The following is a 20,738-nucleotide window of genomic DNA, read 5'->3' on the forward strand; positions in this document are numbered from 1 at the left end:
CGGTTTACGACCACATATGGAGTGTTTCTGTAAACTACAGAATCAGAGCCATAAATATTGAGTTTTGTTTGGCTGTTGACCCTTGCTTCGCAACTGGAAAAAAATTATTAAAATGGAAAATCTGCCAAAAAAGTGAAATTTTGAAATTGTATCTCTATTTTCCATTAATTCTTGTGGAACACGTAAAGGGTTAAAAAAGTTTGTAAAACCAGTTTTGAATACATTGAGGGGTGTAGTTTCTAAAATGGGGTCACTTTTTCGGAGTTTCTACTCTACGGGGTGCATCAGGGGGGTTTCAAATGGGACATGGTGTCAAAAAAACAGTCCAGCAAAATCTGCCTTCCAAAAACCGTATGGCATTCCTTTCCTTCTGCGCCCTGCCGTGTGCCCGTACAGCGGTTTACGACCACATAATGGGGTGTTTCTGTAAACTACAGAATCAGAGCTATAAATATTGAGTTTTGTTTGGCTGTTAACCCTTGCTTTGCAACTGGAAAAAAATTATTTAAATCGAAAATCTGCCAAAAAAGTGAAATTTTGAAATTGTATCTCTATTTTTCATTAATTCTTGTGGAACACCTAAAGGGTTAACAAAGTTTGTAAAAACAGTTTTAAATACCTTGAGGGGTGTAGTTTCTAGAATGGGGTCACTTTTTTGGAGTTTATACTCTAGGGGTGCATCAGGGGGGCTTCAAATGGGACATGCTGTCAAAAAACCAGTCCAGCAAAATCTGCCTTCCAAAAACCGTATGGCATTCCTTTCCTTCTGCGCCCTTTTGTGTGCCCGTACAGTGGTTTACGACCACATATGGGGTGTTTCTGCAAACTACAGAATCAGAGCCATAAATATTGAGGTTTTTTTTGGCTGTTAACCCTTGCTTTGTAACTGGAAAAAAAATTACCGTATTTTTCGCCCCATAAGACGCACTTTTTCTCCCCCCAAAATGGGGGAGAAATGCCCCTGCGTCTTATGGGGCGAATGCTTGCAGTTTTACATCGCAAGCTGCGATGTATGAGCGAGCGGGGACTCGGGGAGGGACTGAGAGGAGGAGCTGGGGGCCGGCAATAGCGGCGGGGCGGTGCAGTCAGTGTAGTATAGCCCCGCCGCTCCGGTATACTAATATAAGATGTCTTATTCAATTAATAGTTATTAAACATGCCCCCCAACTCCTAATAGTACCTTACATCCTAACAGCTTCAGTAGAATGCCGGCAGGCAGGCCGGGCGGGCGGCAGCGTAACTCCCTGATGTCACGTGCCTGCGCCGCCTACTTTATGAATGAAGCAGGCGGCGCAGGCAAGTGACGTCAGTGAGGGACGCGCCGGCCGCCCGGCCTGCCTGCCTGGGTTCTAACTTCTACTGAAGCGGTTAGGATGTAAGGTACTATTAGGAGTGAGGGGGCATGTTTAATAACTATTAATTGAATAAGACATCTTATATTTGTATACTGGAGCGGCGGCAGGGGGGGGGATCTGTGGATGGCACAGTTATGGGCTGGGGGGGTCTGTGGATGGCACTGTTATGGGCTGGGGGGGTCTGTGGATGGCACTGTTATGGGCTGGGGGGTCTGTGGATAGCACTGTTATGGGCTGGGGGGGTCTGTGCATGGCACATATATAACAGTGCCACCCACAGATCACCCCTCTAACAGTGTCATCCACAGATCCCCCCAGCCCATAACAGTGCCATCCACAGATCCCCCCCCCCTGTAACAGTGCCATCCACAGATCCCCCAGCCCATAACAGTGGCATCCACAGATCCCCCCTGTAACAGTGCCATCCACAGATTACCCCCTGTAACAGTGCCATCCACAGATCCCCCCTGTAACAGTGCCAGCCACAGATCCCCCTGTAACAGTGCAAGCCACAGATCCCCCCCATAACAGTGTCAGTCACAGATCCCCCCCATAACAGTGTCCGTCATCCACAGATCCCCCCCATAACAGTGTCCGTCATCCACAGATCCCCCCCATAACAGTGTCCGTCATCCACAGATCCCCCCCATCATAACAGTGTCCGTCATCGACCGATCCCCCCCATAACAGTGTCCGTCATCCACAAATCCCCCCATAACAGTGTACGTCGTCCACAGATCCCCCCCATAACAGTGTCCGTCATCCACAGATGCCCCCCATAACAGTGTCCGTCATCCACAGATCCACCCCATAACAGTGTCCGTCATCCACAGATCGCCCCATAACAGTGTCCGTCATCCACAGATCCCCCCATAAAAGTGTCCGTCATCCACAGATCCCCCCCATAACAGTGTCCGTCATCCACAGATCCCCAGTAATAGTGCCATCCACAGACCACCATTAGTTCCAAACCCACCAAACACATAGCACACCTTTTGGTTAAAAATATATTTTTTCTTATTTTCCTCCCCAAAAATCTAGGTGCGTCTTATGGGCCGGTGCGTCTTATAGAGCGAAAAATACGATATTAAAATGGAAAATCTGCCAAAAAAAGTGAAATTATGCCTCTATTTTCCATTAATTCTTGTGGAACACCTAAAGGGTTAACAAAGTTTGTAGAATCAGTTTTGAATACCTTGAGGGGTTTAGTTTCTAGAATGGGGTGGTTTCTATTATGTAAGCCTCACAAAGTGACTTCAGACCTGAACTGGTCCTTAAAAAGTTGGATTTTGAAAATTTCTGAAAAATTTCAAGATTTGCTTCTAAACTTCCATGAAATGTCCCCCAAAAATGTAATTCCCAAAATGATCCTAACATGAAGTAGACATATGGGGAATGTAAAGTAATAACAATTTTTGTAGGTATTACTATGTATTATAGAAGTAGAGAAATTGAAACTTGGAAATTTGAAAATGTTTCCAAATTTTTGGCAAATTTGGTATTTTTTATAAATAAAAATGAATTTTTGTGACTCCATTTTACCAGTGTCATGAAGTACAATATGTGACGAAAAAACAATCTCAGAATGGCCTGGATAAGTAAAAGAGTTTTAAAGTTATCACCACTTAAAGTGACACTGGTCAGATTTGCAAAAAATGGCCTGGTCCTTAAGGTGAAATAAGGCTGTGTCCTTAAGGAGTTAAAGGGAACTTTTCATCAACTTTTTGTTGCCCATACAAACAGCAGCATAAAGAAGAGACAGGTGAGTGGATTTTAGCAGTCTTTCATTTTAAAGTTAAAAGTAAGTGGTTGCCGAGAACCAACATGAAAATCTTTGCAGACTGGGCCTGGAAAAGAGTCACCGCCACCTGAGAAGAGTCCTGGTTATTCCTGATCTCCCTGCCCACCTGCTGATGATTAACAGTCTTGTACCTAGTTTTCTCCCTTTCTCTCTAGGAGAGAACTGCCAATCATCAGCAGATGGGCAGGAGAGCAGGAGATTATGAATAACTATGACTCTTCTCAAGTAGATTTGACTCTTTTCAAGTCCTGTGCTGTAATGACTATAAAGCTGGTTCTCTGCAACCACTTACTTTTAGCTCATGAGTGACACACCGATGAAATCAGCATTTCTGTCACTACTTTATGCTGTACTCAGTGAGGTCAGCATAAAGTTGATGGCAGGTTCCCGTTAAAGAGGTTGTGCCAAGTATGAAATGCATCCCCTATTCACAGTTAAGCATGCATCTTGCCGCTCCATTCATTCTCTATGGGACTACAAGAGATAGGCGAGTACAGCAAATCACTATTTCCAGCAGACCCATAGAAAATAAATGGAGCGGCATTCTCAGCGGTTGTCCCAGCAGTAAGACCCCCAACAATCAGTTATGACCCCCAACAATCAGTTATGAATAGGGAATAATTTTCATTCTTGGCACAAACACTTTAATTACATGTCACATCAAATAAAGGTCTAAGCAATATGAGGTTAATTTATCAAGCCAAGCACTTTCTGCCCCAGTCTTGAAATCCCCTGCACTACCAGAGTATGAGGGGAATTTATGATGAGGCGCTTGCATCATCATAAATTAGGCTCATGCTCCTGCAGTCTGTCTGCCTAAACAAAAATATATGACATCTCAGAGCTGAGTAAATAAAGATAAATATGTTGGGGTGGCTGGCCACGCCCCCTTCCCCACCCTTGCCACACCCCCTTTAGGGAAAGTGGCAAGGATGGCATATAACTGAAAAAAAGTTGCACCTGCGACTTTTTAATGTCACTTTTCAGGTGCAAGGGCGATGATAAATCTCCCCCTATGTGTTGCATTGATTTCAATGTAATGCAAAGTTAAGCTCACATCAAGGGATCACATTGGGATCATCAGCTTGTAGTTTTCGCATGTCCTCAAGAGTCAGGTGTTGCTTTTCAGGGTAATACATAAGAATGTTGCATAATAACACATCATGATATAAGACCTTTGACACTAGACTTACTGAAGACTTTTTTCTAATTTTTCTGCTCTTGCTTCAAGTTTCTGGATATTCTTCTTCTCCTCCTCAGTCTGTTTCATTTCCCACTTATCACTTAGATGCTCATCAAGCATTTCTGCTAAATGTTCTACTAAATGAATATTAAATCTAAAAGAAAGATTGCATTAAAAGTCAATATGTTATTAGTCATTTATGTCAAATAATTAGCAATAAATAAGTAAATAATAGTCTAATAGTTTAGTGCTTGTTTGTCTCATACTATATAGAAATCTGGTATATTGTGTCCAAGTTTAAAATGGCTAGAGTAATGGTGGCTATAAAAGCACAATTAACTTGTGCCCTTTATATTTTGGTGGAATCTTGCAAAAAGGGGCATTAAAGGAAATGCATCACCTACAGAAGATTTCAAAAACCTTCATTTTTTTCACTTTTAGGACGCTACCCCTCAGCTCCCCTACAGCTCCAAATTTTTGTGTTGACAAGGTTGCTACATACTCTTCCTTATTGCATTGACTAGCCTAAGAAGGACCTCTAGGTCCAAAACATTTCTACTAAGTAACGATTTTACTGTCACTATCATGACACTCTCATGGAATAAATAGATTAAGTATTTGAAGCAAATAGTCTGGAGTGCTGTTTCTTATTTCTCGCTATTCTTGGATGTGATTGGTCATATGGCAACAAGGACCAGAACTGGCGCTTGGCAACTCATTTACAGTGCCTTGAAAAAGTATTCATATCTCTTGAACTTTTCGACATTTTTTCACGGTACACTCACAAACTTAAATATATTTTATTGGGATTTTATGTGATAGACCAATACAAAATAGCAAGTATGTGTTAAGTGAAAAGAAAATGATACATGATTTTCAAAATTCTTAATAATAAAAAATCTAGAAAGTGTGCCGTGGATTTGGATTCAGCTCTCCTGAGTCAATACTTTGTTAGACTACATTTTACTGCAATTACAGCTGCAAGTCTTTTGGGGTATGTCTCTACCAGCTTTGTACATCTAGAGGCTGACATTTTTGCCCATTCTCCTTTGCAAAATAGCAAAAGCTCAGTCAGATTGGGTGGAGAGCGTCTATGAACAGCAATTTGCAAGTCTTGCCTTAGATTCTCAATAGGATTTAGGTCTGGACTTTGACAGGGCCATTGTAACACATGAATATGATTTGATCTAAACCATTCCATTGTAGCTTTGGATGTATGTTTAGGGTCGTTGTCCTGCTGGAAGGTGAACCTCTGCCCCAGTCTCAAGTGTTTTGCATCCTCTACCAGGTATTTAGCTTCATCCATCTTCCCATCAATTCTTGCCAGTTTCTGTGTCCCTGCTGAAGAAAAGCATTCCCACAGCATGATGCTGCCACCACCAGGTTTTATGTGGGTGGAGATGGTGTGTTCAGGGTGATATGCAGTGCTAGTTTTCCTCCACACATAGCGTTTTGCATTTAGGCTAAAAAGTTTTACTTTGGTTTCATCTGCCCAAAGCAGTTTCTTCAACATGTTTGCTGTGTCCCCTACATGGCTTGTGGCAAACTACAAATGGGACGTCTTATGGCTTTCTTTTAAAAATGCCAGAATTGTGGAGTACACGACTAATAGTTGTCCTGTGGACAGATTCTTCCACCTGATCTGTGAATCTCCACAGCTCCTCCAGAGTGACCATTGGCTACTTGGTTGCTTCTCTAATTAGTGCTATCTTTGCCTGAGCTGTCAGTTTAGGAGGACAGCCATGTCTTGGTAAGTTTTCAGTTGTGCCATACTCCTTCCATTTTCGAATGATGGATTGAACAGTACTGGGTGAGATGTTCACAGCTTGGAATATTTATTTTTAACCAAACTCTGCTTTACACTTCTCCACAACTTTATCCTATTCTTTTCATGAAGCTGTTTGATCACTAATGTTTTCTAACAAACCTCTGAGGCCTTCACAGAACAGCTGTAGGTATACTGAGAAATTATACACAGTTGCACTCTATTTACAAATTAGGTGAATTCTGAAGGCAGTTGGTCACACTGGATTTTATTTAGGGGCATCATGCTACTGGGGACTGAAAACAAATGCGTGCTCCACTTTTCAGGTTTTTATATATTAAAAATTTTGAAAACCATTTTCGTGTCCCTTCACACATACTTGCTACTTTATGTTGGTCTATCACATAAAATGCCAATAAAATATATTTCAGTTTGTGAGCGTAATGTGATTTTTTTTTGGAAAAGTTGCATTCCCCCTGTGATAACAATTCTGGAGCATCTAGAGCAGGCATCCTCAAACTGCGGCCCTCCAGCTGTTGTAAAACTACAACTCCCACAATGCCCTGCTGTAGGCTGATATCTGTAGGCTGTCCGGGCATGCTGGGAGTTGTAGTTTTGCAACAGCTGGAGGGCTGCAGTTTGAGGATGCCTGATCTACAGCATCTATTCTTATGGCTCTGTGTTGTGCCATTCCTTTATTAGGTTCCAGAATTGCTATTACACAGAGAATGAATTTAGCTATTAAAACAAGCATTTCAGGAGTGTCTCGAAAGTTCCTCTTTAGAGATACAAACTGACACATTTTTTTCTAATATGTTTATATTTCTGTTTGCAGATTATTTTATTTCTCATATATGCTGTTAACAGTGGTCCAGACGGTTTGCTTTATAGCCTCCACATAGAAACTTCAAGATTACAGGAATTTTTTTTTCATATAGATAATGACTTGGCCCTTTCTGGGCTTGCTGTACTAAGTGGGCTTGCAAATAAGTGGTGTTTAAAGAACCAGAATTTAAAGGGACACTGACAGGCCAAATCAGCATATATAGTTATATATATGACATTACAGGTCTTATACAGTCTATTAAAAGCATCCAAGTATCCCCCCAGTCCACCTTATAAATACCGAAATATAAAGTTTTATAACCTGCCTGTCTCGTCTCCAATCTGCCCAAGGGGCGGCGTTTCATCTCAAAATGCACCCAGCCAGCCGCTCCCAACTGCCGTTCTGAAGCCCCGCCCAGCTCATCAATATTCACTTCGCTGGGCGGCGGCTACAACTCTCCCCGACTCAAGTGCCCGGCGCATGCGCATAAAGCAGAGGCTGCAGCGGCTTCTAAGACGCAGACAGTCTGTACGCAGGCGCGATGTGACCCCGGCCGGGCGCATGCGCTGAAGATTAGACGGAGGACGTGCCCAGAGGATTGAATTGGCCATGCGCAGGATCTTGAGTCGGGGAGAGTTGTAGCCGCCGCCCAGCGAAGTGAATATTGATGAGCTGGGCGGGGCTTCAGAATGGCAGTTGGGAGCGGCTGGCTGGCGCATTTTGAGATGAAACGCCACCCCTTGGGCAGATTGGTGACAAGACAGGCAGGTTATAAAACTTTAGTTTTTGGTATTTATAAGGTGGACAGGGGGGATACTTAGATGCTTTTAATAGACTGTATAAGACCTGTAATGTCATATATATAACTATATATGCTGATTTGGCCTGTCAGTGTCCCTTTAAGACAAGGAGCAAGAAACTATAGTTTGATAGATTTGCCTTGTGTGTTGTTTGCTTGATTCTAGCAAGTTCTTCAATTACAGCAGACAGGGTCTAAATCTAAACTTATATTTACTGTTTTCTTTCTTTACTGTTCATCCCCATTTAAACATGTGCTCCATGGACAAAGCTACTAAGTGTGTCTGTGCAATGTATGCATGCCTTGAAGAGCAATTTAGGGTGAAGACATTTGCACTAGATACAAGCATGTTGCCTATTTAGAAGCCCAGATCTTGGATCTAAATAGGCAGCTTGCAGACCTGCGGAGAGGCTTAGACCTCACTGTGCAGGTATTGGCTGGGGTCAGTGAAATGGAGGTGGGTGGAGGGCATAATCAGGATTATGGGGTCAGTAGTTGGGTTAATGTTAGAAGAAGGGGTAGAGGGAAAAGTGCCAGTGAGGCAAGTCCTGAGCTGGAACACCATAGTAAATATTCCTGTTTGGCTGATATTAGGGATGAAAGCCCAGGGCCAACAACACTGTAGCAGGGCGTTTATCCTAGCAACCAGGAGGATGACCGTTGTGGGAAGGATGGGAAAAGGAGTGCAGCATAGTTTAGACAGATGCTGGTGGTAGGGGACTCTATTATTAAGCGGACAGGCAGGGTCATCTGTCGCCGAAACCATGAATGCAGAACAGTGTGTTGTCTTCCGGGTGCTCGGGTTCGGCATGTTGCGGATCGGATTGACAGATTGCTCGGTGGGGCTGGGGAAGACCTGGCAGTCATGGTACACATTGGTACCAAATGACAAAGTCAGGGGGAGATGGAGGGTCCTTAAAAATGATTTTAGGGAACTAGCAGAGAAGCTCAAGTCCAGGACCTCCAAGGTAGTGTTTTCAGAAATACTACCAGTGCCATGAGTGTCACTAGAGAGACAGCGGGAGCTTAGGGAGTTAAATTGTAAGTGGCTTAGAAGCTGGTGCAGGAAGGAAGGGTTTGGGTTCATGGAGAACTGGGCCGACTTCTCTGTCAGTTACAGGCTCTACAGTAGGGACAGGCTGCACCTTAATGGGGAGGGTGCAGCTGATCTGGGGAAAAGAATGGTTAGACGGCTGGAGGAGCTTTTAAACTAGGACCTGGGGGGAGTGAAAGGGGTCATACTAATAGGGGAGTATATAGTATAGATAGAGAGTGGGATATAGCAGGGGACAGTGGGGATTTAGTGGGAGCTGGGGTTAGTGAGGAACGTAGGGAGAAGACTGGGCAGAACTGTACACCGATGAAAAATAGAGTTTGTAACGGCATACAAGGGAATGCTCCAAACTCCGGACGGAACCTCACGAATAGCTGCTAGCAGACGAATAGGAAACGCACCCAAGCGGCTTACACTTCTAGCAATCAGTCTCTAACAGCATACAGTGAATCCCCCAAGAACGAGACCAAGCTCTGTGTTGAGGGTAAAGCAGTGGACAGCCAGAGCTGTGTGCTTATTGTTCTTATATAACATTGTTACACACTAGTACCACCTACAGGGTTTTGTAAAAACAACCAATAAACATGTACAATACAGTAAAACACTCCCACACAAAATCCTCCCCTCTGCCTGTGATACAATTACCTTACACAATGGGTTGATGTAATTATCACAGGCAGGAGAATACACAATGTCTTCTCTCCTGGAGACAACCCAGGAGTAATTCAATTATCTCACAGGACAAAGGGAAATCGCCAATACACACGTGGAGACAATAGGACAGAAATCACTATTCAAATATACAATGTCCCAACCATTACAGTAAACATAGACATTTAACATATCCGCAGATGGCTTGGATCTGAGCGCTCAATATCCAAACAGCGCTCAGATGCCACAAACACAGTCAAATCGCCATGGGGTTTAAGTTTAGCATGGGCTGATGAGAGGGCCCATAATCCTGGGGCAAGAGGCTGTCAACCAGGCTTCTTCAGCACCCAGTGGTGAGGTTGGTTTCGCCACATTTCTCCCCTTTTCCAAATAGACTAACAGGGTATCTGACTTCCTGCCAGTCAGTGCCCTTGTTAGTCCAGCAGCCCACCCACAAAATAGAAACAGCAGTACAGCCCACCCACAATAAATGGTTACTACACCTGAGCGAGGGAGATACCTGTCCATGTCCATGTGCCTCACTACGGCTGTGTGGGGGACTGGTAGACTGCCTTGGTGGGTTGCTGAGTGGGCAGAGACCAGCGGTACTTTGCCCTGGTGCCAGCGCTACCACGGAAGGAGCCTGGTTGTAGTCTGATTGTTGGAGGGGGAGACCGACCTTCTCCCCTTTAGATAAACCACCTTTGGCTAAACAGCCCTGTTGCTAGTGGACAGGACCGACTGTCCTTACCCCCTGTGCTGTGAGTGCAGAGACCATGGTCCCATCTGCACGGTTGTGGGGCTTACTGTCTCCCCCTGGTACATTAAGCTGCCGCTGGGGAATGGAGACTGGGCTCCCAATTCCCAACAAATCCTTCTGTTGCTGTGGGATGGAGACTGGGCTCCCAATTCCCAATAAATCACATTGCCACTGGGGGACAGGACCTACTGTCTCTGCCACCTGTAACTCAGCCTGCCGCTGGGGAATGGAGACTGTCCTCCCAATTCCCAATAAATCACATTTCCGCTGGGGGACAGGACCGACTGTCTCTGCCCCCTGTAACTCAGCCTGCCGCTGGAGAATGGAGACTGGGCTCCCAATTTTCAATAAATCACATTGCCGCTGGGGAGAGGGGGTAGCAAGCTCCTCTCCCATACATACTTCCAGCCTCTGGGAGGGAGACCGACTGTCTCTGCTCCCAATACAGTGTCCTGTTGCTGGGGAAAGGAGACTGGGCTCTCTATTCCCTGTAGGACACTCTGCCGCTGGGGGACAGAACCGACTGTCTCTGCCCCCTGTAACTCAGCCTGCCGCTGGGGAATGGAGACTGGGCTCCCAATTTCCTGCAGGACCAGTGGAGAGACCTCAGTCCCACCTCCACCGGCCACCTGGGGTTCTTCCCAGTAAATCTCCACAATATCAGCCCAGCTGAATGGGTCTGGATCTGGGTCTGTCATCTTGCTGTCCTGCTGAGCCTTCCCAATGGAGTGGAAGAGATCTCGGTAGTCCTGCTCCAGTTCCCACTCCAGGGTTGCTAGGTGAGCCAGGTCTTTCTCTACCTCATGGGGGTCATCTCAATCCTGCCTAGCCTCCCTCTCATAGAAAATGTCCTGAAGTCTGGACTGTGCAGGGCTCCCGAAGTCAGGCTCTGCAAAGGACTCCCATAACAAGCCAGGATCATCAAACTCCTCTCCCTCTGGCTTGTCATGCTCAGCTTTCCAGGGTATATACTGTGCCATATACCACCAGAGCGCCTGGTAGGCATCCTCCAGTCATAGCTCCTGCCATACCCGGTGCTCTAGTTCCTTCACCCATTCCTCCAGGGGCTGCTCTCCCAGGAAGGGCATCCGCAGGGCCACTTGCTTCTGCAATCGCTGCTCTTCACTGGGGAGACTCTTGCCTCGCTGGTATTGTACACTATCCAGGGCCTGGTACCAGATGCCTTTCCTTAATGCATCCCGGCCATCCAGGTCTTGCTCATCGTATGCCACTGCTGGTTCCATCCTGCTGCTGTCAGGGTCGCTGTACTGGGACATGCGTTGCCCTCAAATTGTAATTCCAGGAAATGATGTTACTTTGTAGCTGTCCTTCTGGGCTGTGGGAACGATCCCGCCGCTTGCCACCAATTGTAACGGCATACAAGGGAATGCTCCAAACTCCGGACGGAACCTCACGAATAGCTGCTAGCAGACGAATAGGAAACGCACCCAAGCGGCTTACACTTCTAGCAATCAGTCTCTAACAGCAGACAGTGAATCCCCCCAAGAACGAGACCAAGTTCCGTGTTGAGGGTAAAGCAGTGGACAGTTTATTGTTCTTATATAACATTGATACACACTAGTACCACAGGGTTTTGTAAAAACAAACCAATAAACACGTACAATACAGTAAAACACTCCCACACAAAATCCTCCCCTCTGCCTGTGATACAATTACCTTACACAATGGGTTGATGTAATTATCACAGGCAGGAGAATACACAATGTCTTCTGTCCTGGAGACAACCCAGGAGTAATTCAATTATCTCTCAGGACAAAGGGAAATCGCCAATACACACGTGGAGACAATAGGACAGAAATCACTATTCAAATATACAATGTCCCAACCATTACAGTAAGCATAGACATTTAACATATCCCCAGATGGCTTGGATCTGAGCGCTCAATATCCAAACAGCGCTCAGATGCCACAAACACAGTCAAATCGCCATGGGGTTTAAGTTTAGCATGGGCTAATGAGAGGGCCCATAATCCTGGGGCAAGAGGTTGGCAACCAGGCTTCTCCAGCACCCAGTGGCGAGGTTGGTTTCGCCACAGAGTTGCTGGTAACATGGACCAGTTACATACCAACAATATCAACCAAGGTATAAAAAAAATCACAGATATTCACTTTATGGGTAACAGTAATTTAAAATGTATTTTCACAAATGCCAAAAGTCTAGCATGCAAAATGGGGGAGCTGGAGGCTATGATACTAGAGGAACACTTAGATGTAGATGTCATGACTGGGCTGTTAATATTCAGGGTTCTACACTATTTAGGAAAGACAGGGTCAATAGAATATGTGGTGGCATGTGCCTGTATGAGAGAAGTTATCTGAAGGCAAGTGTGAAAGAGGGAAATGTGGGTGAGGATGGTGAGGATGTTGAAACCTTATGGGTGGAATTACAAAGGGATAGAAACACTGAAAAAAATAATACTTGGTGTAATCTATAGACCCCCTAACATCACAGAGAAGATAGAAGCTCATCTATATAACCAAATAGAGCGGGCTGCACAGGCTGGTACAGTGGTCATAATGGGAGATTTTAACTTCCCGGAAATTGACTGGGGTCATGGTTCTGCCTCAAATGCAAAGGGGAGAAGATTCCTCAACTTGCTGCAGGAGCGATGCTCTGTTGGATCTGGTAATTTCTAATGATGCAGAGCTTGTTGGTAATGTTACTGTTCAAGAAACACTAGGTAATAGTGACCACAATATAATTATATTCCCCCTAAACTATAAGAAGCAAACTTTGTCAGGCAGAGCAAAGACACTGAATTTTAAAAAGAACAATTTCCCCGGGTTGAGAGCAGCATTTCAGGGCATAGACTAGGAGCAGTTACTGTTACATAATAATACTGAGGCTAATTGGGAGAGCTTTAAATCCACATTGAGTAATTATACTACAAAAGTTATTCCTGTAGGTAAAAAGTATAAATTGCTAAAATTAAACCCTCCATGGCTTATAGCTACTGTAAAAAGGGTAATAAATGGCAAAAAAGGGGCAAATTTGAGGGATCATCTGTACCCTTTGAAGTTTACAAAGGGTTTGATAAAATCCTTAAAAAAGAGATAAAATCTGCAAAAATACAAAACGAACAGCAGGTGGCAAAAGAGAGCAAAACAAATCCCCAAAAATGCTTTAAATATATAAATGCTAAACCAAGGTCTGAGCAGGTAGGTTACCCTAAATAACAGTAAAGGAGGGTTAGTCACTGAAAATAAGGAAAAGGCAGAGTTGCTTAATATTTTTTTTTAGCTCTGTATATACAAAAAAAGAAAAAAGGAGCTGATATCGGTAGTGCCAGGGCTGTTAGTACATCCAGTACTAACTCAACTGGATAACTGTAGATATGGTCCAAGTTAAATAAGGTAAATGTGAACAAGGCTGCGGGTCCAGATGGATTACACCCAAGAGTTCTTAAAGAACTCAGTTCAGTCATTGCTGTGCCCCTATTTATAATATTTAAAGATTCTCTAGGGACTGATACAGTGCCAAGTGACTGGCACAAGGCAAATGTGGTTCCCATATTGAAAAAAAAAAATGAATGGTAGGACAGCACCACTTACTTGAAAGCACTCAAGAGACTGTGCGGCGGTGCTCGTGGCGTCAGGTCTCGGCCTCTGAGACCCCCAAAATACCAGTAAAAATGAAGAAGGTCACGGCACTCCAAAAGCTAGTTCAATGTTCTTTAATCCACCAAAAATTCAGCAGCAACGTTTCGACAATAGTCTTTATCAAGCTACATACAAGTTTACAAGTGACTCACATTATATTATATAAGGGTACTGATTCATACCAATTAATCAGTGGGTGTGCTCCCGACAATAAACCCGCCTCCTCTCAGGTACAAACAATCATATGATTAATACAATCTACCAACCACAGTGTATATTAATATAAGGCTTACCAAGCGTGGGCTGTTACTCCATAGTGTGTCCATGATGCGCGGCGTCTTCCGCATACAACTGCGGCTGCGCGAATGTTCAGACGGGATTCACATATATCACATGATCAACTGTATGATCATGTGATCAGTGACGCTACTATTGGTCACCTGACAGATGACGCGCCTAAGCGTCTAATCACTGTCATAGTAACCCCAGGTCCTTCAGAGAAAGTATATCATTCCGTGTGGTGCTTTTCATCTAGTATTATTTCAAATGCGTATAACTAAATGTAAGGACGCCGGTCACCACGGACACATCAACAGGAAAGTAATATCATTTAGATAAGGCTGCCTTGCGAGATATGGGTGAGGGATGGACTAAGATGTTTTGGGAGCAGTGACTCGGGAGCCGTCCAGCAGGTTCATTATACTATCGCACGAATTGTGTGTTAGGCTTGATTCCATAGACTGGATATGCGTGACGGATGTGGACCACACATATGACGGGTGGATTTACCAAACCCTAATTTTTTACTTGGGGAGCTGTTCTATGTATGCGGGCTATATCGAGGTTCGGTGGCGTAGGGTGATGCTTATATAGAATATGACAAAATATTTTATATTTACAGGAGACAATGGGGATAAGCGCGGTAGGGGTCTTCCACTTGGCGGTGGGACCCAGACCAGGCAAGGGCACACATCGGTGGTCTCTCTTTTGACAGAGGGGGGCGATGGCTGTGGCTCTAGTATCCCTGGTCCAATTGTATTCTTTAGCATATCTAGGGTATATCATACCGACACACCCCTGGGTATTTACTTAAGGGGGATAGGGGTTTGGTTACTCTATACCGTGCAGAGCACGGGATCCCACCCTTTATGCCATTTCTGAACCCATTCCCTTATAAACGAACGTTGGTAGGGTCGCATCTTTTGAGCAGCCCCGAGCCTTTATGATAGGGTTCCCATTATGTTTATGTGTGGTATTACACATTTCCGTTTGTCGTATACCCAGTTAGGTACTGAACCGTAGTTTTGATATGATTGAGTTATTTGAGACATCCTGCTGAGACCGGTTCCTATGACACTGCTAAACAAAACTATATTTTCACTAAATGATATTACTTTCCTGTTGATGTGTCCGTGGTGACCGGCGTCCTTACATTTAGTTATACGCATTTGAAATAATACTAGATGAAAAGCACCACACGGAATGATATACTTTCTCTGCAGGACCTGGGGTTACTATGACAGTGATTAGACGCTTAGGCGCGTCATCTGTCAAGGTGACCGATAGTAGCGTCACTGATCACATGATCATACAGTTGATCATGTGATATATGTGAATCCCGTCTGAACATTCGCGCAGCCGCAGTTGTATGCGGAAGACGCCGCGCATCATGGACACACTATGGAGTAACAGCCCACGCTTGGTAAGCCTTATATTAATATACACTGTGGTTGGTAGATTGTATTAATCATATGATTGTTTGTACCTGAGAGGAGGCGGGTTTATTGTCGGGAGCACACCCACTGATTAATTGGTATGAATCAGTACCCTTATATAATATAATGTGAGTCACTTGTAAACTTGTATGTAGCTTGATAAAGACTATTGTCGAAACGTTGCTGCTGAATTTTTGGTGGATTAAAGAACATTGAACTAGCTTTTGGAGTGCCGTGACCTTCTTCATTTTTACTCCCATATTGAAAAAGGGATCTAAGTCCTCTACAAGTAATTATAGACCAGTTTAACTTATGTTATGGTTAAAATGTTTGAAGGACTCTTAAGGGACTATATACAGGAGTATATGACTGTAAATAATATCATAAGGGACAACCAGCATGGGTTTACCAAGGACAGAAGTTGTCAGAGTAACCTGATTTGTTTTTATGAGGAGGTGAGTAGAAGCCTGGACAAAGGAGTGGCTGTGGATGTAGTGTTTCTGGATTTTGCAAAGGCTTTTGATACTGTCCCTTATAAACGCTGAATAGTCTATAGGCTTGAAAAGTATAGCTTGCAATTGGATTGAAAACGGGCTGAAGGACCGTGTCCAGAGAGTTGTGGTCAATGATTCCTATTCAGAATGGAACCGGGTTATAAGCGATGTACCCCAAGGTTCAGTGCTGGGTCCTCTATTATTTAATTTATTTATTAATGATATTGAGGATGGGATTAATAGCACCTTTTCTATTTTTGCGGATGACACCAAGCTATGTAGTACTGTGCAGTCTATGGAAGATATCCATAGAATACGAGCTGACTTGAACACTCTGAGTGATTGGGCATCACCTTGGCAAATGAGGTTCAATGTGGATAAATGTAAAGTTATGCATCTTGGTAGAAATAATCTCTGTGCATCATATGTCCTAGGAGATTTAACAATAGGAAAGTCACTTGTAGAGAAGGACTTGGGTGTCCTTGTAGATCATAGATTAAATAACATACAATGTCAATAAGCTGCTGCTATTGGCATGCATTAAACAAGGCATTGACTCGCGGGGCAGGGATGTAATATTCCCACTTTACATAGCTTTGGTGTGGCCTCATCTGGAATATGCAGTTTAGTTCTGGGCACCAGTCCACAGAAAGGATGCTTTGAAACTAGAAAAAGTACAGAGGAGAGCAACTAAACTGATAAGGGGCATGGAGGGTCTTAGTTATGAAGAAAGATTAAAAGAATTACATTTATTTAGTCTTGACAAGAGATGTCTAAGCGGGGCATGATTAACCTATACAAATATAAAAATGGGCCAAAAAATATGGTGAATAACTGTTACATGTAAAATCTCCTCAAAAGACAATGGGGCACATCAAAGTTTCTTTACTGAAAGAACTGTGAATCTGTGAAATAGGCTTCCTCAGGACATGGTCACAGCAGGAACAGTGGACAATTTTAAAAAGGGCTTAGATGAATTCTTAAAAGTAAATGACATTTATGCTTATGAAAACGTGTAGAAATCGAGTTTTACTTCCTTCTGGGATTCGCGTTCCCATCTATCCCTTAGTTGAACTTGATGGACTTATGTCTTTTTTCAACCGTATTAATTATGTAACTATTAGGGTTGAGCGAACCCGAACTGTAAAGTTCGGGTTCGTACCAAACTTTAGGATTTTTGTACCCCGGACCCCGGGTTTGGATTCGGTGTTCGGCGAGTTAATGGCGCTTTTTGAAAAGCTGCAGAGCAGCCAATCAACAAGCGTTTAACTTGTGTGCCTTTAGAAGCCCTCACAGCCATGCCTACTAATGGCATGGTTGTGATTGGCCAGTGCAGCATGTGACCCAGCCTCTATATAAGCTGGAGTCAAGTAGCGCTTTACGTCACTCTCCTCTGATTAGTGTAGGGATAGGATGCTGCTGCTGTGAGGGAGAGAATAGGACAGAATCTTTAGTCTGAAGTGCTTGTTAACTCAGCGATCTACCTAGATTTTGTTTTGTGTGTGCAGTGCACAATCTTTTTACCCTGCCCTAAGCCCAGTGACCCAGAAAAATAACTTTTATCCGTCTGTTAGTTAGGTGGGTGGCGGAGGCCATTTTATGCAAGTTCTGTGTACCAGCACAGCATTTGTGACAGTCAAATAGAAACTTGAAATACTGCAATTATAATCTGGGTTTAAAAAAATCACCCATTTTTGGCAAGACCCTACATCTGTGGCCTTTGCAGCATTTGTCTGTGTGCAATTTAAGCTTGAAATACTTCAATAATTTTCTGGGTTTTAAAAAACACCCATTTTTGGCAATACCCTCCATCTGGGGCCTATGCCACATTAGTCAGTGTGCAATTTAAGCTTGAAATATAGCAATAATTTTCTGGGTTTTAAAAAACACCCTTTTTGGGCAAAATACTAAATTTTACATCCCTGGTTGCATCTCTCAGTGTGAAATACAAGCGTTAGATACTGCTGTCATGTTCTTTTATTAAAAAAACACCCATTTAGGGCAAAATCCTAATTTTGCAGCGTTTGCTGCATCTGTCATTGTTAAATACAAGCTTGAAATACTTCAATAATTTTCTTGGTTTTAAAAAACACCCATTTTTGGCAATACTCTCCATCTGGGGCCTATGCCGCATTAGTCAGTGTGCAATTTAACCTCTTCAGGACACAGAGCGTACCGGCGGGCGGTGCCATCGGGTCCCCATGCGGCTGTAGGGGGGACCCGATGGCATGGAAGGCATCGCGATGTCTAAGGAAGGCATCGCGCTGCCTTCCTCTGACGTGCCTGGGAGATCCAGCCCCCTGGATCTCACAGGCCGGAAGCTGTATGAGTAATACTCACTGTATTACACCATGCCTTGGCTGCATCTGTCAGTGTGAGATACACGCGTTAAATACTGTTGTTCTATTCTGTTTTTAAAAAAACAAGATCCTAAATTTGGGCAAGATCCTAAATTTGAGAAATATGAGGAGAGCGTCAAATAAGGGACGCGGCCAAGGTCGTTGTGCTGATGGTGGAGCTCCTGTTGCAGGGAGAGGATGTGGCCGATCTCTGCCAGCTACACACACAAGTGAAATACCTTCCTCAGGTGTGAGTAGGCGACAGAACATTGAGCGTTATTTGGTAGGGCCTAATGCGGCTCTACGAATGGTGAGGCCAGAACAAGTACAGGCGATAGTAGATTGGGTTGCTGACAGTGCCTCCAGTTCCTTTACATTGTCTCCCACCCAGTCTCCTGCTGAAAGATCAGAGTTGGCACCTGCAGCCGATGTCCATCAGTCTTTCACCTCACCCCCTTGCAAATCAGCCAAGCAGTCTGAGCCCCAAGTCATGCAGCAGTCTCTTCTGCTTTTTGATGACTCTGCTAGCAGGCTTTCCCAGGGCCATCCACCCAGCCCTGCCCCAGAAGTGGAATAGATTGAGTGCACCGATGCCCAACCACTTATGTTTCAAGATGAGTACATGGGAGGACCACCGCAGCACGTCTCGGATGATGACGAAACACAGGTGCCAACTGCTGTGGCTTTTAAAAGTGTGCAGATCAACGAGGAGGGCAGTGGTGAAGACTGGGTGGAAGATGATGTGGAGGACGATGAGGTCCTCGACCCCACATGGAATCAAGGTCATGCGAGTGACCTGTGTAGTCCGAAGGAAGAGGCGGTGGTCGCACAGAGCCACCAGCACAGCAGAAGAGGGAGCAGGGTGCAAAAGCGGAGCGGCCGTCCCATAGACAGTATGCCTCCTACTGCCCACCGCAGCAAGGGACCGAGCACACCAAAGCCAGCTCCAAGGAGTTTCCTGGCGTGGCAGTTCTTCAGACAATATGTTGACGACAAGACACAAGTGGTTTGCACGCTGTGCAATCAGAGCCTGAAGCGAGGCATAAACGTTCTCAACCTGAGCACAACCTGCATGACCAGGCATCTAAGTGCAAAGCACGAGCTGCAGTGGAGTAGACACCTCAAAAACCAAGACAGGTCTCTGGCTCCTCCTGCTTCCTCTTCTGCTGCAGTCTCGGCCTCTTCATCCACCTCTGGAGTGACAGTGCCACCTGCCACTCCGCAAACAGAGGATCTGCCAGCATCACCACCACCTGGGTCACCAAGCATCTCCACAATGTCCAACAGAAGCGTTCAGCTCTCCATCTCCCAAACGCTGGAGCGGAAGAGGAAGTACCCCCTACCCACTCGCAATCCCTGGCCTTGAATGCCAGCATTTCAAAATTACTGGTCTTTGAAATGCTGTCATTCCGTCTGGTGGAGACAGAGAGTTTTAAAAGCCTTATGGCGGTGGCTGTCCCACAGTACGTCATGCCCAGCCGCCACTACTTTTAGGCTCGAATATACGAATACATGGACCAGTAAGCACAGTCAGGGACATTATATCTCCCTAACAGCACACTGGGTAAATGCAGTGGCGGCTGGGCCTGAGGCGGATAGCAGTTTGGCGCATGTCCTTCCACCACGAGGATTGCAGGGCGCTTCAGTTTGCCTCCTGTTGCTTCCTCCTCCTACTCCGCTTCCTCATCCTCTACCGGCTCCTCATCCGGTCAGCGTAACACCTTTACCACCAACTTCAGTAGAGCCAGCAGGCAGTTTTGAAACTTATCTGTTTGGGGGACAAACCCCACACCACACAGGAGGTGTGGACGGGCCTTGAACAACAGACCGATGAGTGGTTGGTGCCAGTGAGCCTCAGGCCCGGCCTGGTGGTGTGCGATACTGGGGGAAATCTCGTAGCAGCTCTGGGACTAGCCGGTTTGACGCACATCCCTTGCCTGGCGCATGTGCTGAATTTGGTGGTGCAGAGGTTCCTTAAAAATTACCCTGATATGTCAGAGCTGCTGCATAAAATGAGGGCCGTCTGTGCGCGCTTTCGGCGTTCTCACCCTGATGCTGCTCACCTGTCAGCGCTGCAGCGTAACTTCAGCCTTCCCGCTCACCGCCTCATATGCGACGTGCCCACAAGGTGGAACTCTACCTTGCACATGCTGGCCAGACAGTGCGAGCAGCAGCAGGCGATAGTGGAGTTTCAGCTGCAGCACTCGCGGGTGAGTCGCTCTGCGGAACAGCACCACTTCACCACCAATGACTGGGCCTCCATGTGAGACCTGTGTTCCTTGTTGCGCTGTTTCGAGTACTCCACCAACATGGCCAGCGCCGATAACGCTGTTCTCAGCGTTACTATGCCACTTCTATGCCTCCTTGAAAAAACG

General features: G+C 45.0%; 1 protein-coding gene across 3 annotated transcripts in view; it reads right to left on the reverse strand.

Annotated features, from left to right (window-relative positions):
• Positions 1-20,738, reverse strand: part of DDX60 (DExD/H-box helicase 60) — a 460,164-nt gene that overhangs the window by 138,957 nt on the left and 300,469 nt on the right. For all 3 annotated transcript variants that reach the window (XM_040418645.1, XM_040418646.1, XM_040418644.1), the window contains one exon: positions 4,350-4,493. In XM_040418645.1, the coding sequence (XP_040274579.1) occupies positions 4,350-4,493 (144 nt within the window). The remainder of the gene's footprint in view (positions 1-4,349; positions 4,494-20,738) is intronic.

Source organism: Bufo bufo, chromosome 2 (genome assembly GCF_905171765.1).
Source record: "Bufo bufo chromosome 2, aBufBuf1.1, whole genome shotgun sequence".
Lineage (NCBI taxonomy): Eukaryota > Metazoa > Chordata > Amphibia > Anura > Bufonidae > Bufo > Bufo bufo.